The 25,694-nt window shown below is 45.4% G+C and overlaps 1 protein-coding gene across 3 annotated transcripts in view; it reads left to right on the top strand.

Moving 5' to 3' along the window:
* The first annotated feature begins 7,791 nt into the window (after positions 1-7,791).
* ATP2A2 (ATPase sarcoplasmic/endoplasmic reticulum Ca2+ transporting 2) overlaps positions 7,792-25,694 on the top strand; it is a 73,530-nt gene continuing 55,627 nt past the window's right edge. For 2 of the 3 annotated variants that reach the window (XR_004439588.1, XM_033220646.1), the window contains exons 1-5: positions 7,918-8,573; positions 9,268-9,285; positions 9,373-9,455; positions 19,373-19,477; positions 24,180-24,318. Coding sequence is in view for 2 of the 3 variants with exons in the window: in XM_033220646.1 (XP_033076537.1) it covers positions 8,456-8,573; positions 9,268-9,285; positions 9,373-9,455; positions 19,373-19,477; positions 24,180-24,318 (463 nt within the window). In the remaining variant the exon portion in view is untranslated. Of the gene's footprint in view, positions 8,574-9,267; positions 9,286-9,372; positions 9,456-19,372; positions 19,478-24,179; positions 24,319-25,694 lie in introns of all 3 variants that reach the window. The other variant, XM_033220645.1, reaches the window with a different exon arrangement.

Here is a 25,694-nt window from a genome sequence, read left to right as displayed (position 1 = left end):
ACTGCAATGGAAGAATGTAGGGCATCTCCAAACAGGATTTTCAGTGTTGTGCTAGTTACTTCTTTTTTTTTTTTTTTTTTTGAGGCAGAGTCCCACTCTGTCGCCCAGGCTGGAGTACAGTGGTGCAATCTCAGCTCACTGCAACCTCTGCCTTCCGGGTTCAAGCGATTCTCCTGACTCAGCCTCCTGAGCAGCTGTGATTATAGGCGCGCGCCACCACGCTCAACCAATTTTTGTATTTTTAGTAGGGATGGGGTTTTGCCATGTTGACCAAGCTGGTTTTCAGCTCCTGGCCTCAAATGATCCACCCACCTTGGCCTCCCAAAGTGCTGGGATTATATGAGTGAGCCACCACACCCAGCCCTGTGCTAGTTACCTCTGCTTCCTTCAGACCAGTGAGTTTTTTTTTTTTTTTTTTGAGACGGAGTCTTGCTCTGCCACCCAGGCTGGAGTGCAGTGGCCGGATCTCAGCTCACTGCAAGCTCCGCCTCCCGGGTTTATGCCATTCTCCTGCCTCAGCCTCCCGAGTAGCTGGGACTACAGGCGCCCGCCTCGTCGCCCGGCTAGTTTTTTGTATTTTTAAGTAGAGACAGGGTTTCACCGTATTAGCCAGGATGGTCTCGATCTCCTGACCTCGTGATCCGCCCGTCTCGGCCTCCCAAAGTGCTGGGATTACAGGCTTGAGCCACCGCGCCCGGCCGACCAGTGAGATTTTTGACTTTCCTCAGTGAACACTTGTTGTTTGGCAGATCTAACATTTGCAGCCCTTTCTTCTGATAACAGCACCCAGATTTTCCTTTGAGGCTTCGTTTTCCAGCATGTGTGTCCTGAACTAGCAGCATCAATATCACCGGGGAACTCAGAAATGCAAATTCTGGGGTCCACCCCAGATCTACTGAATGAGCATTCTGGAGGCAGGTCCCAGCAAAAGGTGTTTTCAGAAGCCCTCCAGGTGATGCTGAGGCATGCGTGTGAAAACCACCCCCGTAGGGAACTACTACTTCCCCTGTCTCAGTTCGTGCAATTCAGATGGTGCTGACCATAGTCTTTGCTTCCAGGGGTGTGCACAAATCCTACAGAAAATCTTAGGCCTTTCTCTCCAGTTTAGTGCTCCGAAAGCACTAAACCAGAGAATTGGAAAATGGAGATGCTGGGACCATGTCTGCCACCACCCGGAGAGAGGCTGACTGAGAGTAAAAAGCAAAGGAAAAGCTGGGCGTGGTGGCTCATGCCTGTAATCCCAGCACTTTGGGAGGCTGAAATGGGCGGATCACCTGAGGTCAGGAGTTTGAGACCAGCCTGGCCAACATGATGAAACCCCGTCTCTACTAAAAATACAAAAACTAGCCAGGCATGGTGATGCGTGCCTATAATCCCAGCTGCTCAGGAGGCTGAAGTAGGAAAATCAGTTGAACCTGGGAGGTGGAGGTTGCAGTAAGCCGAGATCGTGCCACTGCACTCCAACCTGGGCGCCAGCACTTTCAGAGGCCGAGGTGGGTGGATCACTTGAGGTCAGGAGTTCAAGACCAGCCTGGCTAACATGGTGAAACCCCATTTCTACTAAAAATAAAAAAAATTAGCTGGGCGTAGGGGCGCATGCCTGTAATCCCAGCTACGTGGGACGCTGAGGCGGGAGAATCACTTGAACCCCGGAGGCGGAGGTTGCAGTGAGTTGAGGTCACACCATTGCACTCCAGCTTGGGCAACAAGAGGGAAACTCAAATAAATAAATAAATAGGAAAGCGGCAGAGCTAAGAGGTGGAGAGAGATTCTCAGTGACTTTTTTTGAGCACCTGGATCAAGCTGTTCTAAATTTGGAGTCTATTCCCTATAAGTCCCTTTTTTTATAAGCATAAGATAGTAAGTTGGATTTTTAACACTCAGCCGTCTAAATAATGCTTATAATCGTGCACTGTACAGGGAAGGCAGATTCCGGAAACGACATTCTGTTAAGTTTGACAAATTCTCAGATATTAAAGTTATAGTTCATGGGCATGTAGAAAAAGTGGTGGTCACTAGGAGCTGGTGTATGTTCAGTAACATAAGCCATGTCAAAGTGGATGCATTTCTGCACTTCTGTGAAAAGAGCACTAGAGTGTGGATTTGGAGCCTGTTATGGACAATGTCTCTGAATCTTCCTCTCTTTTTTTTTTTTTTTTTTGAGACAGAATCTTGCCCTGTCACCCAGGCTGGAGTGTAGTGGTGCAATCTCAGCTCACTGCAACCTCTGCCTCCCGGATTCAAGCGATTCTCCTGCCCCAGCCTCCTGAGTAGCTGGGATTACAGGCGCATGCCACCATGCCTGGCTAACTTTTGTATTTTTAGTAGAGATCGGGTTTCACGTATTGGTCAGGCTGGTCTCAAACTCTTGACCTCGTGGTCTGCCCACCTTGGCCTCCTGAAGTGCTGGGATTATAGGAGTAAGCCACTGCACCCGGTCATTTTTTTTTTTTTTTTTGAGATGGAGTCTCGCTCTGTTGCTCAGGTTGGAGTGCGGTGTCACAATCTTGGCTCACTGCAACCTCCACCTCCTGGGTTCAAGCCATTCTCCCTGCCTCAGCTTCTTGAGTAGCTGGGATTACAGGCACCTGCCACCATGCCTGCCTAATTTTTGTATTTTTAGTAAAGATGGGGTTTCACCATGTTGGCCAGGCTGGTTTTTGAACTCCTGACCTCAGGTGATCCACCTGCCTTGGCCTCCTAAAGTGCTGGGATTACAGGCATGAGCCATCACGCCCGGCCAGTCCTCTCATTAACTTCTTATGGACAAAGCAGAGAAAGGTGGGTGGTAGACTAATGTCTGCCTAATCATCTTAAGTGACAATTTAAATACTGCAGGCAATTCTCATTATTCTACTCAACAAGTATGTGCCCCAAAATAAGAGATGACAGATGTAACTTGGTTGAACAGCCTTAGTTCTCATCGGTGTCTCAGTGTAAGCATCTGACTGTGCCAGTTCTGATTTTGGTACATAAATGGGTGTTTTCATATAACATGACCCTTAGGTCAAGCTGACTACATCAGGCACTCAACCAAAAGAAAAATGATCTGTTCCAACACTGTGTAATAAAGTATTTTAGAAGATAAGGAGGCAGGGAGTGCCTTATAAGATTTTCACTTTACTGATTTTGGACACTGTAGTCAAGTTGATTTTTATAATAGTTGAACAATTAAACACATTTAATTGGATATTTTCAATCTGGAATGAGTGTCTAGAAGTTCTACTGGATAGAGACATAGAAGACATGCTTATCAAATTTGTATGTAACCCAAAGCTGGGACATAGAGCTAAAGTACTTGAAAATGAAGAACTCAAAAGACCAGAACAGACGCTAAACATGGGTCTAGAGCATGAGAACATTCAAGCACACGCAGAGTTCAGTGCCTGGGTTAAAAACAATAGTGCAAGTGCACAATGAGATTTACCGACTGTAGTTTATATAGAAAGGACTCTGTTTTGAGTTGACTGTTAGCACAAATCTACAGTGTGCAGGGGAAAAGATCCAGTGCAAAGGTGGGCATGACAACTCCTCTGCAAGACCATGCCCAGACTCTTTTTTTTTTTTTTTCTGATACAGAGTCTTGCTCTGTCGCCCAGGCTGGAGTGCAGTTGCTATCACAGGGGCATGCCACCACGCCCAACTAATTTTTGTATTTTTAGCAGAGACGGGGCTTCACCATGTTGGCCAGGCTGGTCTCAAACTCCTGACCTCATGTGATCCACCCGCCTTGGCCTCCCAAAGTGTTGGATTATAGGCGTGAGCCACCTCACCCAGCCCCATGCCCAGACTTTTGTACTCAGTACTGGGTACCTCTAGAACTGGATGACAAAGTTGCTGAGGGATTACAAACTCATGATCTAGGAAGAAGCTGGGAAGAGACTTCCTTTTTTTTTTCCTAGACAGAGTCTTGCTTTGTCACCCAGGCTGGAGTGCAGTGGCACGATCTCGGCTGACTGCAACCTCTGCCTCCCAGGTTCAAGCAATTCTTCCGCCTCAGCCTCCGGAGTAGCTGGGATTACAGGCGCATGCCATCACGCCTGGCTAATTTCTGTATTTTTTTTTTTTTTTTTTTCAGTAGAGATGGGGTTTCACCATGTTGACCAGGCTGGTCTCGAGCTCCTGACCTTGTGATCCGCCCACCTTGGCCTCCCAAAGTGCTGGAATTATAGGCGTGAGCTGCCACACCCGGCTGGGAAGAGACTTTTTAACACAGTAGATAGCTTGAAATACTCAAAGGGATCTCACACCAAAGAGGGATTAAACTCGTTTGGAATGGTTCCAGAGAGCTAAACAAGATCCAATGTATAGATGAAGTTAGCCAATGGGAGGTGGATTCAGCCTAGAATGAGACTGCTTTAATGATTAGAGCTGTCCAAATACAGAACGGACTGCCTTTTGCAATCTCCACTGCTTTACAGGGAGCTGTAGAGCACTGGGAAGTTGGCTGGGGCCTCTTTTACAAGTCACTCATTTCCACTGTCCATTTCTGTCTAACTTGCTTTTTAAACCAGCTTGCCTTTTAGCAGCTAATGTCCTCCTTTATTAATGTCTTTGAAGTTCTTTGATCAAATCATCTATCTTTCTGAATCAGTTTCTGTTTTCTCTCCCTGTCCTCAATTGATTGAATGTGCCTGTAATTCTTGCTGAAAAATAGAGTATTTCTAAAACCTATTCTTACTTTTAAAAACCCTTGTTAACAAGAAGCAAGTATAACACGATGCATAAAATAAATTAAGCACAAATTTATTTCTACATGAAAGAAACTAGATATTTCTGCCTTTGGGAGACTGCGTTTCTGATAAATTTTGGCAACCCATCAACAACAGCTTTCAGAGACACCAGCAGGTTGAGGAACCAAGAGCATAATTGTTATGATGATGTATAAGGGGGCCAATTCTGGGCTTAAAATCACACTGTTACAGCTTAAGGGAATATTCCAGCCTCCAGTAAATAGAAAGCTTGCGGAGGACAGTCTAGGAGGGCAATGGCAGTGTGGTAACAGTACCAATGTGAACTTGAACCTTCCTCCTTTCTGAGAAAACTGTAATGCTGTTTAGCTTTGTTTTTGTCTGTTTGTTTTAAACTGACTACACTTCACAGCCATTCTCATGAGGTAAGTAGTTCAGAGAGGCCCTCTAGTTTATTTCACAAATTGGAAATCAATGAACTTGAGTTCACCGAAAATTTGCTGAGGCCCTCCTATGGGGGAGGCCCTTTGCAAGTCGCTTATGGGCTAGGGATGGTGGGACTCATTCATTCATTCAAACAGCAGTCATTTAATAAATAAGGAGCATAGACTGTTCTTTGTACTGAGGATGGACAAGATGGACAAGGCCCTGTTCTTATGGAGCTTCTGTCCTAGAGCTCCATGAGACACTAGGAGACAGCAGTTAACAGCTAAACCAAAATACAACATCACGAGTAAGCACTCTGAAGAAAACTGACCGGGCACGGTGGCTCATGCCTGTAATCCCAGCACTTCGGGAGGCCGAGGCAGGTGGATTACCTGAGGTCGGGAGTTCGAGGCCAGCCTGGCCAACATGGTGAAACCCAGTCTCTACTAAAAATACAAAAATTAGTCAGGCATGGTGGTATGCACCTGTATTCCCAGCTACTTAGGAGGTGGAGGCAGAAGAACTGCTTGAACCCAGGAGGCCGAGGTTGCAGTGAGCTGAGATTGCGCTGCTGTCCTCCGGCCTGGGTGACAGAGTGAGACTCTGTCTCAATGAAAAAAAAAAAAAAAGAAGAAAACTGAAAAATGTGATGGAAGGTGAATTGCCAAGAGTTGCCACTTTTTTTTAATTTTTTTTTTTTTTTGAGACAGGGTCTCACTCTGTTGTTGCTCAGGCTGGAGTGCAGTGGTGTGATCACAGATCACTGGTCTTGACCTCCTGGGTTCAAGCGATCCTCCCTCTTTAGCCTCCTGAGTAACTGGGACTAAAGGTGCAGGCCACCACGCCCAGCTAATTTTTGTTTTATTTTTTATTTTTTTTAGTAGAGATGGAGTCTCGATATATTGCCCAGGCTGGTGTCAAACTCCTGAGCTCAAGGGATCCTCCTGCCTCAGCCTCCCAAAATGCTGGGATTACAGACATGAGCCACTGTGCCTAGGTAGCCACTTTAGACAGCAAAGACATCTCTGAGGAGGGGACATGTAAGCTGCGATCTGAATCGAAAGAGAATGACACAAGTGAAGATCTGTGGGGAGAGCATTCCATACAAAGGCTGGGGTCAGGAACTCCTCCAGAAGCTCATAATTGCACCAGAGGTGCTTACAACCCCAAGCAGTGACAGTGGCACAGAATATTCAACATCAAATGCCTAAGCTAATTTCTAGACTGAGTAAGGTAAACCATCCTTCTCTTGCCTGCAGTCTTCTATCGGTCCTGAAAGAGAGAGATGAGGTAAGGGAGAAGAATTGGTAGGAAATGGTGCAGAGCTGGTCTCAGAGGGCAACAACAACCAGCCCTCCATGACCACACCCCCACCGTGCAGTCATGTGCCCCTCTTGAAGCGGCTTTGATCCTGTGACCTAACCAGTTTCCACCTGGCTTCTCTCAGTGCGTTGCCATACAGGAGAATTTTTGTTTGTTTCGTGTAGGGTTTTGTTGCTTCTTTTGCAAGTATCAATCAAAACTACATGCCAATCTCCACTCCTTGGAAATAAATGACATGGCGTGCCTCATTTTTTTCAGCTGCTGATGCACTGTAATTTGCACCTGTTGAAGGAATTTATCCTAAGTCCTGAAGCCCAGCCACTTGAGACAACTGAGGTGATTTTTCTGCTCTGCTTTTGCTCATGTGGATGGTGTATTATTGCTAAACACAAAAGTGGACTAAACGCTTCATTCTGCAACCTACTCCCTGAAGAAAGCTGCTCTTCTTTGTGAAGCGAATATACTCATGTTTTGTTCATGAATTCCATGCAATTTCCCATCCCCTTGTTAAGTAATGTAGCTTCTTTATATTGGCAAAATTCCCTTTATCTCGCTGTGACCTGCGTTTCGTCCTCCCGAGCAGAGCAAATCATCTGTGGCTTAACAGCAGGCTTTGGATTCAAGTCCCCTTTTCTCCTATCGAGGGAAGTGAGTCTATGAACCGGCCTTCATCTGAAAGCCACAGCGAAGCACCTCCTAGCCCAAGTCTAGCTGCTGTGTGGCAGCTCCAGCGGCGTGACCTGTGACTGCCCTGCAGACACCTATCAAGCGCTGCGTGAGCTATTAATAATAAAATCAACTCTTCTCCCTGCCCCCCCGCGAGGGGGGTTCCCTCGTCAGGGCCCAGAACCCGCTGGGGTAGAATCGGGGCTGGCGTGCGAAGGAGCTGGCGGTAGGGGGTGTGGGATGCGGTGTTCCCGAGGAGACAGATGAAGGATTTGGGTTGTGTGGGAAGGGAACTGCGGAATTCCTCCCCTTGGTTCCTGAGGGGGGCTCCGAAGGAGACAGATTAGGATGCAGAGCGCAGCCCGGGCGACCGAGGGCGAGGAGGCGAGCCAAGGACACCAGCCCGAGCGCGCCTCGAGGACGCCCCGCGTGGACCGCGCTCCAAGCTCCTCGGCCTCGCCTTCCAACCATCCGCCCACCGGCCCCAGAGCAGCGAGCCCACTGTGAGCGCCCCACCCTGCCTCCGCAGATGGGTGGGCCAGAGAACCGCACGCAGCGAAGAGAGACCCCGGCTTCCCCTCCGCCAACCCCGGGACCGCGGCGCGCGCGGCCTCGATCCGGGTTCCTAGGGGCGGCGCGCGGGAGGGGGCGGGGCCTGCGCGGCAGCGTGGGCGCCAGGCGCGCTGGAGGAGGGAGCCGGGGGGAGGGGGCGGGGCCGCGCCGCCCGCGCCGCGCTGGGCGCTCTCGGCCAATGAGCGGCGTCCACATGCCGCGGCGGCGGCGAGAGGGGAGGCAGCGGCCGATAAATGCTATTAGAGCAGCCGCCGCGGAGCCGTCCCCGACGCCACCTCCTTCTCGTTCGCCGCAGTTTCCTCCGCCGCTGTCGTGCGTGCGGAGCTGAGGGACCCGGTCGAGCGCGCTGCGCATCGCCCCGCCGGCTCGCCTCCCTTGCCGCGTTCCGCCCTCGGAGGTCGGCCGGGCGCCCCCTCCTCCGGCCCGGGCGGGGCCTCTGATCGCCTCAAGAGAACGGGGAGGGGGCTCGGGGGCCGCGGCCTGCGCGCCCCGCGGGCGGCTGAGGGCGAGGGAGGCCCTCCCTTCTGCGAGGGGAGGGAGGGTCAGGAGCCCCCCACCCGCCCTGCGGAGCTCGGGACCGCGCGAGGGGCGGTTGTCTGGGGGAGGGGGCGCGGGGTGATTCAGCGCCCGGCGAGGCGGAAGCGGCCGCAGGAGGAGGAGGGGAGCGCCCGTCCGCGCCTGGGCTCCCGGGGTGGCACGAGCCCGCGGCCGGAGTGCGAGGCGGAGGCGAGGAGGCCGCGGGGACGGGAGGCGAGGACGGCCGGGCCCCCGAAGCCATGGAGAACGCGCACACAAAGACGGTGGAGGAGGTGCTGGGCCACTTCGGCGTCAACGAGAGTACGGGGCTGAGCCTGGAGCAGGTCAAGAAGCTCAAGGAGAGATGGGGCTCCAACGGTAGGTGCCGGGCGTTCGGCTGCAGGGGCCCAGCGCGGCCCGGAGAGCCAGGGAAGATGGCTGACCGGGCTCCACCTCGTGGGCTTCGGCTCCGCGCCCGCCGACGGCTGCGGGCGGAGGGTCGGGCCGGCGCGGCGGCCCCGCGGGGAAGAAAGGGGCTGCGGGCCTCGCCTCGCCTCCCTTGGACCTCCTCGTGTCTCGGGCCCTGGACCTTCTCGGCGCGCAAGGCTCGGAGGCTTCTCTCCAGCAGCAGCCGGCCCCGGTGGAGGGAGGGACGAGGCTCCTGCAGCTGGGTTGAGCCCGGCAAGACGTTTTCTCGTCCCCTGCCGATTTATGAGGCGTCGAGGTCGTTGGAAAGCCTCTGACCGTTCTTGTCCTACCCAGAGTTACACATCTGGCAGAAGTGATGACATCGCTGAAACCACTCCTCAGTTCAGGAGCCCTAAGTGATTTCACGCTTAGGGCTAGACCTCAGGCCATTGATTACAAAGAGTGCATGCTTTCTTGAGATATCTTTGTAGTATGCCTTCTGCTAAAAAAATCATATATTCCTATAGCTAGGTCTGTGTTTTAAAGATACTGATGCTTAGAATTGTAGCAGTTCTTTTTAGAAAGACGGAGTGCTAAAATGTCTTTCTCTTTTTTTTTAACCTCCCTCTTGACACATTGCCTGGCGAATTTCTACATTCTACAGAGTTACCTGCTGAAGAAGGTAATCTTAACATTTTTTTTTTTTTCCCCTCTCTTGGTGTGCTGATGGTAAGATGACAGCTACAACACATGTGTTTATTTCTTACAGGAAAAACCTTGCTGGAACTTGTGATTGAGCAGTTCGAAGACTTGCTAGTTAGGATTTTATTACTGGCAGCATGTATATCTTTTGTAAGTATGAAAAAATTTATTTTCTTTCCCCCAGAAAGGTGAAAGTATTCCATAGATAAATCAGAAAACAAATAGTGTCCATTGGGTGAAAACATATTGGGTGTTACAAGCTGTGTCTCCATGTTTAAAAGCAATCTGGGCATTTTAAAATTACGAACAAAACACTTGAAGCCATTGATATTCAGAAAATAGATGCCTGACATTTATAATGCAATTAGGAGTTGTCCCAGAGTGTGGCTTGGTCTTATAAATTCTTGTGGTTTATCAGCTTTTAATATCAAAAAGTTCTTCACTGGGAAGCCTTCAATGTTTTGGGTTCTTCCATTGTTACCGTGTTGTAAGATCATACTAAGATGATGTTGGACTCTTTGTAGTCTGTAAATAGAACTTACAAAAGGAATATTCCAGTTGCTTTCCCTTCCTGGTAATGGCAAGGTGACAGTTGTTCCTGACGGTGACAAGAATGATGACGGCTGTGATGGCACCCTTGTTGACCAAATTTGGTCACTGACCTTTAGGGTGGTATATTTATCTAAATTGGACCCCTGTCTTAAGTGATTCTTAGGTTGGAAGAACAAGGTTTAGTACAGTTTGTTTTAGATCTTAAAGGAAAAAAACCAGCATGGTGTTTTTTCTTGTTCTGTGTGTGCTTACCCACTTGAGTGCTGTATGGTTGCTAAGAAACTAGTGAAATGCAAAGAACTACAGCAGAAAAAAAGGTGTTGGGGTGGCGAGTATATTTCTAGGTTTTTAACTTTTTTTTTTTAATGTTCGGTATTAATTTTTTGTTGCATTTTTTTTCCTTGGGCAGTAGACTGCTTTGTAGTTTTCCTAAAAATAATCATGAATAGGACACAGATGTTCCTAATGCTAGTAGCATGAGATGCCTTTTATTCTTGAATTACAGTATTACAAAAACTACAATAAGTGAAATCCACCCAGTGTAGTACTTCTTTGTAGTTAAAACAAAATTGACAAAACTTCATGGTTTCGGTTTTGTACGTATATGTATATGCAGGTCCCAGGGATCAGCCTCAGTCTTTGTGACAATCATACCATAGAGGGCTATTTTGAGAACGAAATAAAGCAGTGGGCGTTTATCTAATTCAGATGAGGAAAAGATTAAATGTATACCCATCTTTTAAGTAGATAGTGGCAGCAGGAAATAAATTTTTGGAATAATTTTTATGTAAAGCCTGCTGTGAGACTTTATTATGCCATATTAGCCAAGTGGTGTGTAGCCATTAATAATTCAGTCCCCAAGAACTTTTTCTGTGGTTTTCATTGATTAAAATGGGGACTTACATAGCAAACCATTCAGCATTATGAGTCAATCACAGTGTACCTCTGACATAATCTGTTTCTCCTTGATTAAAAAATGTTCCCCTAGAAAATGGCTGCTGTTTTACCAATTAAGGGAAATGAGTAGAGCTGTTTGATTAACTGTAGTTTATCAGTACATTGTCATGGGGCAAAATAAATGATACATTTGGAGGTGTAGTGTAAGATATGTATTTAACCGGGTACATAATTCTGAAATAGCGTTGGCAGTTAAATAATGGGGTCCGATAAGGTCATTGGGAACTTCTTAGAAGTTAATCAGCTGACGTATAGGAGCCAGAAGCAAAATACAGTTTTACTGAATTCTCTGTGTTACAAGTTGAAGCAGTATAGGAAACAATGCTACTGGTGTTACTATTGAGGTTGCATTGGGTCTCTCTTTTGAGTGGCCAGTTTGACTTTATATTAGCATTTTAAATTAATGATGGTGTGGGTTTAGTTTGTTTTTTACTTTGAAGTAATTAGAGGCTTCTAGTTTGTAGGCATTTCAAGCAGGTTTTTAAATAAATGCTTTAATTTTTTTAATAAGGTAGGACCTTGGCTTTTTGGAGCATTATAGAGCTATATTTTGGAGTTGAAATTTGAGTTCCTTTTTGGTAACTGTGGAGTCACTGCTCAGAAAATGAACTATGTTACATTTTTATTTTATGAGTTGGTAAACAGCAAAAGTATAAGTGTTTCGGGAGTACTTGTATAGAATTAATTTGCTTTGGTTTGTTTGATCAAGGAATTGCAGATATAAGACCTGTGGTGTTGCCGGGCGCGGTGGCTCAAGCCTGTAATCCCAACACTTTGGGAGGCCGAGACGGGCGGATCACGAGGTCAGGAGATCGAGACCATCCTGGCTAATACGGTGAAACCCCGTCTCTACTAAAAAATACAAAAAACTAGCCGGGCGACGAGGCGGGCGCCTGTAGTCCCAGCTACTCGGGAGGCTGAGACAGGAGAATGGCCTGAACCCGGGAGGCGGAGCTTGCAGTGAGCTGAGAGCCGGCCACTGCACTCCAGCCTGGGCGGCAGAGCAAGACTCAAAAAAAAAAAGTCTCAAAAAAAAAAAGACCTGTGGTGTTGATTTTCTTCATGTGGGGTTGGGTACTGCCGCTACATTGTCTTTAGTGTTTCATTCCTCCAGTCTGTCTTTTAAAAGAAAAGAAAGAGCACTGACTCTTTTTTTGTATCAGTTTGTTTATTCCTATTGATGTAACAGAAAAAACATGGTAGACTATTCAGGTTTTTTTTTAGAAGTGACTAGGTGATTCTTATATACATCATGCATCATCAAGTCATGCTCATATGAGAAAGAATATTAGTGATTTATTTCAAATATCTAAGTAGTAAATTGTTAACTATAGTTAATATTTTGCTGTGCCATAAAATAGGAAGCTGCATTAATGTTTTATGCTTGTGACCTGTAGGGATCTAGTTTAATTTGTAATATTGGCCAAAGTGTTTTTTTGAAACGGTCACTTGGATTGAAAGAAGTAAGCTTCATCTCCCAGTGCATAGGAACATTAGAAATTGCTTAATTTGACATTCAAGACCCCCCGCCATCATTCACTTTATCTTTTCATTCTCTTCTTGATTACCATCTTTGCTCTAAATGTAACACATCATATGGTTGCTTGACTGGAAAGCCTCCCCTTTTCTCTCTTCCTGCTTTGTTAAGATATTTATTGAGCACCTGTCACAGACACTGGGGGTACAGTAGTGAATAAAACGGAGAGGAAGCCCTACTTGGAGGATAATACTGTTGAGAAAAATAAAACAAGGGGGTTCGGATTATCAGAGCATGTGAAAGGGGGTACAGTTTTCAAATTGGGTGGTCAGGGAAGTCCTTGAAGGCGACATTAGTGAAAAGACCTGAAGGAGGTAGGCATTAGGGCCATGTTGGTCTCACTCCCATCTGTCTAAATCATAAAGTCATAATTAATATGGTAATAACTTGCATAGGTTTCTCTACCTTCCACCGTCATTTCTCATGTCAGCTACTTAGATTGACCCTAAAATGCTAATAAAACTTCCTAGGCTATGGCACTTCTCAGCCTTTATGTTACATTTGACCATTTGCATGTGTGTGTCTTTTTCTTCCTACTAGACCCCCTTGAAAAGTACACCTATTTTTTAGAGTTAGTGCCTTTTTTTTTTTTTTTTTTTTTTTTAAAATATGTAGACAGAGTCTCACTGTTGTTGCCCGAGCTGGAGCACAGTGGCGTGATCTCGGCTCATTGCAACCTCCACCTCCCGGGTTGAAGCGAATCTCTTGCCTCAGCCTCCTGAGTAGCTGGGATTACAGGTGTCCACCACCATGCCCGGGTAATTTGTATTTTTAGTAGAGACAGGGTTTCCCCTTGTTGGCCAGGCTGGTCTCGAACTCCTGACCTCAGATGATCTGCCCGCCCTCAGCCTCCCAAAGTGCTGGGAAAACAGGCATGAGCCACTGCGCCTGGCCTAAGTTAGTGCTTTTGATGTCACAAATATTTGGGTGAGTTTGTTTCAGTAGAATTTTCTGAAAATATATGAGACCTTTTTACTGTGATTTCTCAGAAGAAAATACTCAAAGTATTTGATACTGGATTTGTAGTGATTTAAATTTTCTTCTGTCTTTTAATTGTTGATTTTAAAAATGGGATAAGAAAGGCAAATTACTGATTGGTTTAACTAGTTTATTTAGAGCTTTTCTTAAAATAATGGTTTGAAGGGCGGATTTAATAGAGTACTTTGTTAAAAGAAGATTGTTTTCTCATGCCTGTAAACATTGAATGTTTTTACATAGCTTTATATCTGGATCAGAAGAGAATGAGTTCTAATTCATGCTTTTTTTTTCGCATTTTATTAATGACTGAAAGAATTGTTCCCCCCCGGAAATTATCGTAACATTTATTGGTAATTCTTTGTATCTTTTTTGAAATGTTTAATTCCATTTCCTCTTTTTTAAAAAAAAACAACTTGATGTAAATTTCTTCATTTATTGAGCAATTGTTTGAGGGCCCAAAGGCACAGTACAAGTTTCTGAGAATACTAGGAGCAAAATGTGCTTATGATTTGTTTAAGCACTTTTTTTCTTTCATTTTCTTTTTATGATACTAAGAGCTCTTCCTGTTATCACAGTGTATAGATATCTGAGTCACAACATCATGACTGTCTTCCAGTTTACAGCAGAATGTGCTTTTTACCTTGGATTAAAATTTGCTTTATTTGGCCGGGTGCAGTGGCTCATGCCTGTAATTCCAGCGCTTTGGAAGGCCGAGGTAGGTGGATCATTTGAGGTCAGGAGTTCAAGACCAGCCTGGCCAACATGATGAAACCCTGCGTGTACTAAAAATACAAAAATTAGCCGGGCATGGTGGCAGGTGCCTGTAGTCCCAGCTACTCAGGAGGCTGAGGCAGGAGAATCACTTGAACCCGGGAGGCGGAGGTTGCAGTGAGCCGAGATTGTGCCACTGCACTCCAACCTGAGCGACAAAGTGAGACTCCATCTCAAAAAAAAAAAAAAATTGCTTTCTTATAGTTATCAGAAGTATAATGCAGTACAGAGTGTTATACAGTATTTCAGTGCTGTACAGAGATTAATCTTGTGGCTAATAATTGGAAGATACTCTATCCCTACTCTATTTTAAGCAGTTTAATGTAATTGAGTGTTCATTAGCAAGTGGTTACCTTGAATAATACTGGCATATTTGAAGCATTGAACTTGATTGATATAAGTCCCAGAAGACAAGTATTATTGTATTTAGCACAAAGCAAAGGGAAGAAGGAATACTGTTTATGTCTAAAACTATGGGGCAGTGGTCTTCTGTTTCACTTTTCTTTGCTGCTGTTCATGAAGCTTGTTACCTTTTTGCTGTCTTTTTTTTGAGACGGAGTCCCACTCTGTCACCCAGGTTGGAGTGCAGTGGTGCAATCTCAGCTCACTGCAACCTCTACCTCTCAGGTTCAAGTGATTCTCCTGCCTCAGCCTCCTGAGTAGCTGGGATTACAGGCATGCGCCACCACGCCCGGGTAATTTTTTGTATTTTTAGTAGAGATGGGGTTTCTCCATGTTGACCTGGCTGGTCTCCAACTCTTGGCCTTAGATGATCCGCCTACCTTAGCTTCCCAAAGTGCTGGGATTACAGACATGAGCCGCCTCACCCAGCCCAGATAATCCTTTTTACACATTGCTTAAAATTTTCTATTTTCCTGGAAATAGGGTCTTCTGTCACCCAGCGGGGGAATGCGGTGGTGTGGTTACAGCTCACTGCAACCTCAGACACATGGGCTGAAGCCTGATTCTTGAGCCTCCCAAATAGCTGGGACTATAAGTGTGAGCCATCATGCTTTGCCTTTTTTTTTTTTTTTTTTTTTTTGAGACGAAGTCTTACTCTGTCACCTGGGCTGGAATGTAGTGGTGGCACGATCATAGCCCATTATAACTGCAAATTCCTGGTTTCAAGCCATCTTCCCCAGTAGTGAGGACTTACAGGTCTGCCCTGCCATGTCCAACTAATTAAAAAAAATTTTTTTTATAGAGATAGGATCTCGCTATGTTACTCAAGCTAGTCTCCAATTCCTGGCCTCTAAAGATTTTCCCAAAGCATTGGGATTATAGGCATGAGCCACCTCACCCAGATGAAACAGATAATTCTTTTTTTTCCCCCCCTTTGAGATGAAGTTTTGCTCTTGTCAGCCAGGCTGGAGAGAAATGGCGTGATCTCGGCCCTTAGTAACCTCTGTCTCCTGGGTTCAAGCGATTCTCCTGTCTCAGCTTCCCCAGTAGCTGGGATTACAGGCGTCTGCCACCACACCTCGCTAATTTTTTGTGTTTTAGTAGAGATGGGGTTTTGCCCTGTTGGTCAGCCTGGTCTTGAACTCGTGACCTCAGGTAATCTGCCCACCTCAGCACCTCAAAGTGCTGTGATTACAGGTGTGAGCCACCGCGTCTGGCTTGAAACAGATAATTGTTTATATTTAACTGATTGTCAAGATTTTTAGAAACATTTTCCCAGTTCCTTGTATAAATATACTTTGTATAACTTATGGCAAACCGTAATTATGAACTCACTTTACTCCAGTGCTATAATACTGCAATAAGGGATCTTGCATTTCAGTAATGTCACTCATCCAGTTTTCCTCCCCTTTCTCTTACCCCATCTCCCTCCCAGTCTCGTGGATTCTTTTGTCAGCAGTCCTCTTTCTCCTTATACAAGGCAAGAGGTTTTCTTACCAATAGAACAGAACTGTGAAGGACTGCCCAACATAATCTGATACGCTTGTTCTTCATTTTGGGCTGTAATATTTTAAAGTAGAGATTAGCTCTGACAGTCCCATCACTGCTTGCCATTGTCTTTCCTTTTGCTCTAGCTGACGGGATGTTGCTTTAAGTTTGTTCCCCAGGCTTTACTGCCAAGAGGGAAATTCATACCCACTTTAACAAGGTGTGAAGCTTATCTTGCAGTTGCTAATGCCTCACTGACCTTTTGGAAAGGTCATAGTTACTCTTCAAGTTGAGTGATTTTTCTCCCCCAAGAGCGAATTAAAGTTTCTTATTTCTGATATGCTCTCCTTGGCAGATGTTTGAAAGTCTAGTATCAGAGCAGCTGTGATCCTGCAACTATCAAAATTTATAACTTCCTAGAGAAGTTTTCATTCTGGCATTATTCCTGGCCTTAACACTAGAACGCCCTGTTGAGAGCATACAGTAACATTTATCATACTCATTCTGTTTTTCTGCTTGACCTAGCTTACTGGACGCCGGTGGTGATTGGCATCTGTCAGGACTTGGTTGGTCCTGGTGCCTCCTGTTTCTGTTTTTGTTTTTTTGTCCTGCTCAGATATTTCTTATTCATGGTTACCTTCTTCTAATGAGTCATTTGGATTCATTATTACCATAAATCATTTGGAGGAGTGCTTTCATGATTTACTGAGTAGATCTTTTAAAGAAGATGTTATTGTGAAATATGCAAACATTTTAAGCAATTTTTTTTAATTAAAAAAAAATTCGACCTCCAAGATTAAATCATTAGATATGGTTAACACTGTGTCTGGATTGGTAAGTTTCCACAAAAAGAGGTTTTAAAATTTTTAACCACATAGACCACTCTTTACCATATTCATTATTTTTAGTATTCATTGTGGTGGGTTCTCTCTTTTTACCACGTTTATAGTTGTTGGATTGAGAAGTGCAATGTGACTCTTACTCTGTGGTTTTTAAATCTTAACAAGGTTATAGTTGTATGAGCTAAAAGTTTAATCCTCTGCCCCTTTTTTTTGGGGCAGTGCTCTGTGACCAGTTACATTTTTGGACTTAGTTATCTCTGAAGTGCTGTGTTGCTGTATAGATGTCTTATGGAAGATAATCTACAAAATACACTTCGTATCTCCCAACAACTTTGTGGTTCTGAAACAGCCTTCAGTAGTACCACTAAAAAGAAATAGGGAATTAACTGGTTTTTTTGTTTCTTTTATAGAGATGAGGGTCTCGCTATGTTGCCCAGGCTGGTCTCAAGCTCCTGGCATGAAACGATCCTCCTGCCTTGGCTTCCCAAAGTGCTGGGATTATAGACATGAGCCACTGTTCCCGGCCTAGAATTAACAGTTTATATATGCTCTAAAAATTTTTTTTTTTTTTTTTTTTTTTTTTTTTTTTTTGAGATGGAGTCTCGCTCTGTCACCCAGGCTGGAGTGCTGTGGCCGGATCTCAACTCACTGCAAGCTCCGCCTCCCAGGTTCACGCCATTCTCCCGCCTCAGCCTCCCAGGTAGCTGGGACTACAGGCGCCCGCCACCACGCCCGGCTAGTTTTTTGTATTTTTCAGTAGAGACGGGGTTTCACCGTGTTAGCCAGGATGGTCTCGATCTCCTGACCTCATGATCCGCCCGTCTCGGCCTCCCATAGTGCTGGGATTACAGGCTTGAGCCACCGCGCCCGGCCTATATGCTCTAAAATTTAAGTCAATGATCAAGTTGTTTATACTGTGAATTTATGTCACATGGATATTACTTGATATGAATAATAACCAAATGAACATGACTTAGATGATCACCTTTTACTTTAATCAAGAATTGAAGTTTTATTTTTTCTAAATAGATACATATAAAATGAATGAAATTTATTCCCTCTCCCCAGATTTTATTTGGATTCTAAAATGGAATTATTATATCAGAAGATAAGGTATTTTTAAGAAATGTAGTTGTTTTTTTGAGACTGAGTCTTGCTCTGACACCCAGGCTGGTGTGCAGTGGTGTGATCTCAGCTCGCTGCAACCTTTGCCTCCCAGGTTCAAGTGATTCTCCTGCCTCAACTTCCCAACTAGATAGGTCTACAGGGGTGCACCACCACACCTGGCTAATTTTTTGTGTTTCTAGTAGAGGTGGTTTCACCTTGTTGCCCAGGCTGGTCTTGAACTCCTGACCTCAGGTGATCTACTTGCCTCGGCCTCCCAAAGTGCTGGGATTACAGACTTGAGCCACCACGCCCAGCCAAGAAGTACAGTTTTTTGTTTGTTTGTTTTTTTGAGTTTTGCTCTTGTTGCCCAGGGTGGAGTGCAATGGTGCGATCTCAGCTCACCGCAACCTCTGCCTCCTGGGTTCAAGTGATTCTCCTGCCTCAGCCTCCTGAGTAACTGCAATTATAGGCATGCGCCACCATACCCCGCTAATTTAGTAATTTTAGTATTGATAGGGTTTCTTCATGTTGATCAGGCTGTCCAGCTCCCGACCTCAGGTGGATCCCCCTGCCTTGGCCTCCCAAAGTGCTGAGATTACAGGGGTGAACCACTGCACCCGGCTTTTTTCTGTTGTTTTTTGAGACCGAGTCTTGCTCTGTCGCCCAGGCTGGAGTGCAATGGCACGATCTCGGCTCACTGCCACCTCTGCCTCCTGGGTACAAGTGATTCTCCTGCCTCAGCCACCCCAGTAGCTGGGATTACTGACATGCACCTCCATGCCCAGGTAATTTTTGTGTGTTTTTAGTAGAGAAGGGGTTTTGCCATGTTCGCCAGGCTGGTCTGGAACTCCTGACCTCAGGTGATCATCCTCCTCAGCCTCCCAGAGTGTTGGGATTACAGGTGTGAGCCACTGTGCCCAGCTGAAGTATAGTCTTGACTTCCAATAATTGTTATGAACAAGATATAGCCAGTTGTTTATATAATTGCATTTTGCTACCATTTGTTTCTAGAGAAAGAAAAGAGATTTTGTCTATCATGATCCCTTTAGTGCTAGCCACTTTTTTTTTTTTTTTTTTTGAGTTTTCGCTCTTGTTGCCCAGGCTGGAGTGCAATGGCATGACTTCAGCTCACTGCAACCTCCGCCTCCCCAGGTTCAAGTGATTCTCTTGCCTCAGCCTCCTCAGTAGCTGGGATTACAGGCACCCACCACCATGCCTAGCTAATTTTTTGTATTTTTAGTAGAGATGGGATTTCGCCATGTTGGGCAGGTTGGTCTGAAACTCTTGACCTCAGGTGATCTGCCTGCCTTGGCCTCCCAAGGTTCTAGGATTACAGGCCTGAGCCACCATGCTCGGCCAGTGCTAGCCACTTTTTTAAAAAGTGACATTAAGCCTAAAAAGACACAAATTCTAATGTGCCATTTCTCTTCTAGGTTTTGGCTTGGTTTGAAGAAGGTGAAGAAACAATTACAGCCTTTGTAGAACCTTTTGTAATTTTACTCATATTAGTAGCCAATGCAATTGTGGGTGTATGGCAGGTAAGCAAAAATTCCTGTACTGCAAAATTTCAATAAGTTATATAAGTGATTAGGGCTGTATTAATCTTTCTGTTTTTCCTGATGTGTTTAGTAAAAATATGTCTGCGGGAAGTTTACATGTATTTTCCCTTTATTCCATTAATTAATATTTTCTGACACAGTCTCACCCTGTTGCCCAGGCTGGAATGCAGTGGTGTGGTCTCGGCTCACTGCAACCTCTGCTTCCCGGGTTCAAGTGGTTCTTGTGCCTCAGCCTCCCAAGTAGCTGGGACTACAGGCATGCACCACCACGCCCAGCTCATTTTTGTATTTTTTGGTAGAGACAGGGTTTCACCATGTTGGCCAGGCTGGTCTTGAGCTCCTGACCTCAAGTGATCCGCCCTCCTCAGCCTCTCAAAGTGGTGGGATTGCAGGCGTGAGCCACCATGCCCCGCCCATTAATTTAATTAATTACAAATGTTTGACCTTATGTATATAAACTTCGCAGTTAAGATTGCTCATTCTTCGCCAAGTGTGGTGGCACCGGCCTATAGTCTCTGCTACTCAGGAGGCTGAGGTGGGAGGGTTTGCTTGAACCCAGGAGGTCAAGGCTACAGTGAGCCGTGATCATACCGCTGCACTCCAGTCTGGGCAACAGAGCAACACCGTGTCTCATAAAAAAAATTGTTCATTCTTTATGGTAGCAAGGAATTAAAGTGGGTGAGAGAAGCTGCTTAAGGAAATGAGAATGTGAGAACCAGTATCTATCTTTATGTCTCCTAGTTGCTTCCTGTGACAAACTTTAAAAGCTCCATGTCATTTTTATTCTCCTTGGGTTTTTTGGTAGGTTTAGCTATAAAAATTGTTTCCCCTTCAGTGCTTACTACAGACTCTGAGACTGAAAATTCATGTTAAGTGTTGATCTTTTAGGTATTTGATGGATGTAATCACCCCTTTGAGGACTGAAGTAGATACTTTTTTTTGTTTTGTTTTGTTTTGTTTTGAGACGGAGTCTGTTGCCCAGGCAGGAGTGCAGTGGCACGATCTCGGCTCACTGCAACCTCCGCCTCCCGGGCTCAAACAGTTCTGCCTCAGCCTCCTGAATAGCTGGAATTACAGGCGCCCGACACCACGCCAGCTAATTTTTGTATTTTAAGTAGTTTCACCATGTTGGTTAGGCTAGTCTCGAACCCCTGACCAGATGATCCACCCACCTTGGCGTCCCAAAGTGTTGGGATTACAGGCGTGAGCCACCAGGCCCGGCCTTTTTTTTTTTTTTTTTTTTTTTTTTTGACCGACTTTCACTCTTATTGCCCAGGCTGTCACCTCCCGGGTACAAGTGATTCTCCAGTCTCACCCTCCCGAGTAGCTGGGATTATAGGTGCGTGCCACCATGCCCAGCTAATTTTTGTATTTTTAATAGAGACGGGATTTCATTGTATTGGTCAGACTGGTCTCAAACTCCTGACCTCAGTTGATTATTCCCCCCGCCTTGGCCTCCCAGAGTGCTGGGATTACATGCGTGAGCCACCATGCCCGACACATCTTAGAAACATACTTAGTCCTGTTGAAATTGTAAACTTCTAATCTTTACTAATAAATGTTAATGATCTTTATGTGGTAGGCTCATAGAAAGAGGGCCTACTTAGAAATTTGTAATTGTGCTATATTCTTCTCTCTCTTTTTTTTTGTTTTTTTTTGTTTGTTTGTTTTTGAGATGGAGTGTCCCTCTGTTGCCCAGGCTGGAGTGCAGTGGTGTGATACTGGCTCACTGCAATCTCTGTCTCCTGGGTTTGAGCAATTCTGCTGCCTCAGCTTCCCGAGTAACTGGGATTATAGGTACCTGCCACCACGCTTGGCTCTTTTTTTTTTTTTTTTTTTTTTTAAGACATAGTCTCACTCTGTCACCCAGGCTGGAGTGCAGTGGTGTAATCTTGGCTCACTGCAAGCTTTGCCTCCCGGGTTCACGCCATTCTCCTGCCTCAGCCTCCCAAGTAGCTGAGATTACAGGCACCCGCCACCACACCCAGCTATTTTTTTTTTTTTGAGACAGAGTCTCGCTCTGTCGCCCAGGCTGAAGTGCAGTGGCTGGATCCCAGCTCACTGCAAGCTCCGCCTCCTGGGTTTACGCTATTCTCCTGCCTCAGCCTCCTGAGTAGCTGGGACTACAGGCGCCCACCACCTCACCTGGCTAGTTTTTTTTGTATTTTTTAGTAGAGACGGGGTTTCACCGTGTTAGCAAGGATGGTCTCGATCTCCCGACCTTGTGATCCGCCTGCCTTGGCCTCCCAAAGTGCTGGGATTACAGGCGTGAGCCACCACGCCTGCCTTTTTTTTTTTTTTTTTTTTTTAGTAGAGACGGGTTTCACCATGTTAGCCAGGATGGTCTCGGTCTCTTGACCTTGTGATCCGCCCGCCTAGGCCTCCCAAAGTGCCGGGATTTCAGGTGTGAGTCACCGCACCCAGCCTTCTCATGTTTTTCCGAAAAAAAATTATATTTGGTCAGGGCATGGTGGTTCATGCCTGTAGTATCAGCAGTTTGGGAAGCTGAGGGGTGGATCACTTGAGGTCAGGAGGTCGAGACCAGCCTGGCCAACATGGCGAATCCCGTCTCTACTAAAAATACAGAAAGTTAGCTGGGTGTGTTAGCATGCGTCCCCAGCTACTTGCGAGGCTGAAGCAGGGCTTGAACCTAGGGGCCGGAGTTTGCTGTGAGCCGAGATCGTGCCACTGCACTCCAGCCTGGGCGACAGAGCTAGACTCTGTCTCAGAAAGAAAAGATTTGAGTTTTTAGAAAAAGAACATTCTTAAGTCTTTAGTATACTGAATGGTATGAGCAGCAATAGAGGGTTCTGGCCTTCTGAAAGTAAGGAAAATTATGACAGTATAAGGTAGTATGGAGGGCATATCTTTTTTCTGACCAGTGTCATCAAGGAAGGCTTTCTTTCTTTTTTTTTTTTTAAGACGGAATCTCGCTCTGTCATCCAGGCTGGAGTGCAGTGGCACGATCTCTGCTCACTGCAGCCTCCTCCTCCCGGACTCAAGAGATTCTCCCACGTAGCTGGGATTAAAGGCGCACACCACCACGCCTGGTTAATTTTTTGTATTTTTAGTAGAGACAGGGTTTCACCATGTTGGCCAGGCTGGTCTCGCACTTCCATCCTCAGGCGATCTTCCCACCTCAGCCTCCCAAAGTGCCAGGATTATAGGCGTGAGTCACCATGCCTGGCCTTTTCATTGATTGTAATTGTCATCTTTGTCCTCAGGTTCAGAGATAATTTATCTTTTTTTCCCCCCCAAGACAGCTTCACTCTTGCCAAGGCTGGAGTGCAGTGTCATGATCGCAGCTCACTGAAATCTCTGTCTCAGGCTTAGAGATCCTCCTCCCACCTCAGCCTCCTGAGCAGCTGGGACTACAGGTGCATGGCACCACGTCAGGATAATTTTTGCATTTTTCGTAGAGGCACTGTCTCCTTATGTTCAGCCCAGGCTGGTCTGGAACTCTTGGGCTCAAGCGATCCTCTTACCTCTGCCTTTCAAAAGTGCTGGGATTACAGGCATGAGCTACTGTGCTCAGCTCATAATTTAAGCATATGCAAAATACAGTGCTCATGGGATATTTGTTTAACCTTGGGCAGTCCAGTTAAATTCTGCCCAACATGATCTTGAAGAGTAAGAATGTCTGATTTGAGATTGAAATTAACTTTATCATGAATTTCCCAAATTTAAGATTTTTTAATACTTTTTCAGGGGTATATACATCAAAACCGAGGTACACGTGTTACCAGCTTTCATCCTTGTGTCGTTTGATTTTCTTTAGGCTGGTTTGATTCTACAACTTCCATTTTGAAATCGGGAAGAAAATTACGGTGACTACTAATGGTTGATAGTTCATATATGATGTCATGAGAAATACATAGCTTGTGACTGGCAGTGCTCTGATGAGAGTTCAGCCATTCATTGGTCTTTACAACTGGAGGGATAGTTCTTAGAATTTGTGAGAGAGATTCATCACTCATGGCATTTACTGTGTGCCCAAACACAATCTAAGCATGTTACATATGACTTATCCTCACAAACCTTGAGGTAGGAACTGTTAGTGTTGTCATTTTATAGAAAGTAAACTTGTGTGTTGTGTAACCTCTATACAGTGATGTAACTGCGCTAAGAGCCTGTATTGAACCCAGGCAGCTTAGCCCAGAGTTGGGTGGTTTTTTGTTTTTTGTTTTTTTTGTTTTTGATAGAGTCTTGCTCTGTTGCCCAGGCTGGAGTGCAGTGGTAGGATCTCGTCTCACTGCAGCCTCTGCCTCTCGGATTCAAGCGATTCTTCTGCCTCAGCCTCCTGAGCCCAGACCGTTAGGCTGTACTGCTTCTCATGAGACAGAATTCATTTTAAATGGCAGGGGGATTTGGCTAAAGGTGAAAGCTGTGTTTTACAGTCTTAGGGACGGCAGAGTCTATAATTGCTTTTCTTCGTTGTTTTATCCCCTTACCTTAATTGAATGTACTTACGTTTCAGTTTTAATGCAAAATAATAAGTGTCCTTGTGTCTGTTGCCGTAGATGTGAATTGTTTAGTGCAAATGTTACTAGTGGGCTGCTTTTTTTTTTTTTAAATTTTTAATTTTTTTTAAAGATGAGACCTCTAAAATTTTATTCCTTGGGTTAGAAATAATTGCAGTGTCAGGCAGGTCTTTACTACTGTTCTGTTTTCTTTTATACAGGAAAGAAATGCTGAAAATGCCATTGAAGCCCTTAAGGAATATGAGCCTGAAATGGGCAAAGTGTATCGACAGGACAGAAAGAGTGTACAGCGGATTAAAGCTAAAGACATAGTTCCTGGTGATATTGTAGAAATTGCTGGTGAGTTGAGTTGGTTATTTTTCTTTTATTCTAGATTGTATTTCCGAATGTAGTCTTTTTCTCAAGGCTCATAATTATATTTAAAATAATTGTTGGCCGGGCGCGGTGGCTCAAGCCTGTAATCCCAGCACTTTGGGAGGCCGAGACGGGCGGATCACAAGGTCAGGAGATCGAGACCATCCTGGCTAACACGGTGAAACCCCGTCTCTACTAAAAACTACAAAAAAAAACACTAGCCGGGCGACGTGGCGGCGCCTGTAGTCCCAGCTACCCGGGAGGCTGAGGCAGGAGAATGGCCTGAACCCGGGAGGCGGAGCTTGCAGTGAGCTGAGATCCGGCCACAGCACTCCAGCCTGGGTGACAGAGCGAGACTCCGTCTCAAAAAAAAAAAAAAAAAAAAAAAAATTGTTTTCATGTATCAATTAACACATTTTAGTGCCATTCATACAAATCCTGCATTCTCTAAAATTATTTTGAAGTGTTTTAGCACCTCCCTTCCTGTCGTTGATAAGGCTTTTGGTTTTTATTTTTAAACAAGGTATTTTGAATTCTACTTGTTTAAATACATTGTAGAACACAAGTGCTAGAGAGGTAAAACCTAATGTTGATTTGACAATTAATTATAGTGAGCAATTTGTTAGAATACTGGCTAATGACGACACTGTTTTTCCTATTTTGGTTCTTGGCACAAATGTTAAGTCATACCTACAACTATCTGAGTTCATGGTCAAGGGTAATTTCTAGACTCTAAAAGCTATGCTTGGCCCAGCGTGGTAGCTCACGCCTGTAATCCCAGCACTTTGGGTTGCCAAGGCAGGCAGATCACGGGGTCAATAGATTGAGACCACCCTGGCCAACGTGAAACCCCGTGTATACTAAAAATGCAAAAATTAGTCGGGCATGGTGGCGCATGCTTGTAGTCCCAGCCACTTGTGAGGCTGTGGCAGGAAGAATCGCTTGAACCCAGGAAGCAGAGGTTGCAGTGAGCCGAGATTGCATCACTGCACTCCAGCTTGATGACAGAGTGAGACTCCATCTCAAAAAAAAAAAAAAAGATATGCTTAAAAATACTTATGTGTTACCCTGAGCCAGGAGTCTCTGCCTGAATTCCAGAGATCAGCTTCAAAGAGTCCATGAATTCACTGTGAGTCCAGAACTCTCCACAGACCTCACTGGGGTGAGGGGTCAGTATCCTCACTGCTCTAGATTAGTGCTGTTGTTTTTTTATTTATTTATTTTTTTGAGATGGGAGTCTCTCTCTGTTACCCAGGCTGGAGTGCAGTGGCATGATCTCAGCTCACTGCAACCTCCACCTCCCAAGCTCAAGCAATCCTCCCACTTTGTCCCCCAAATTGCTGGGACCACAGGTGCATGCC

The sequence above is a fragment of the Trachypithecus francoisi genome, unplaced genomic scaffold (genome assembly GCF_009764315.1).
Source record: "Trachypithecus francoisi isolate TF-2019V2 unplaced genomic scaffold, Tfra_2.0 Lachesis_group11, whole genome shotgun sequence".
Taxonomy (NCBI): Eukaryota; Metazoa; Chordata; class Mammalia; order Primates; family Cercopithecidae; genus Trachypithecus; species Trachypithecus francoisi.
The sequence above is the reverse complement of the archived record's forward strand: the minus strand, read 5'-3'. Positions and strand labels throughout refer to the sequence as shown.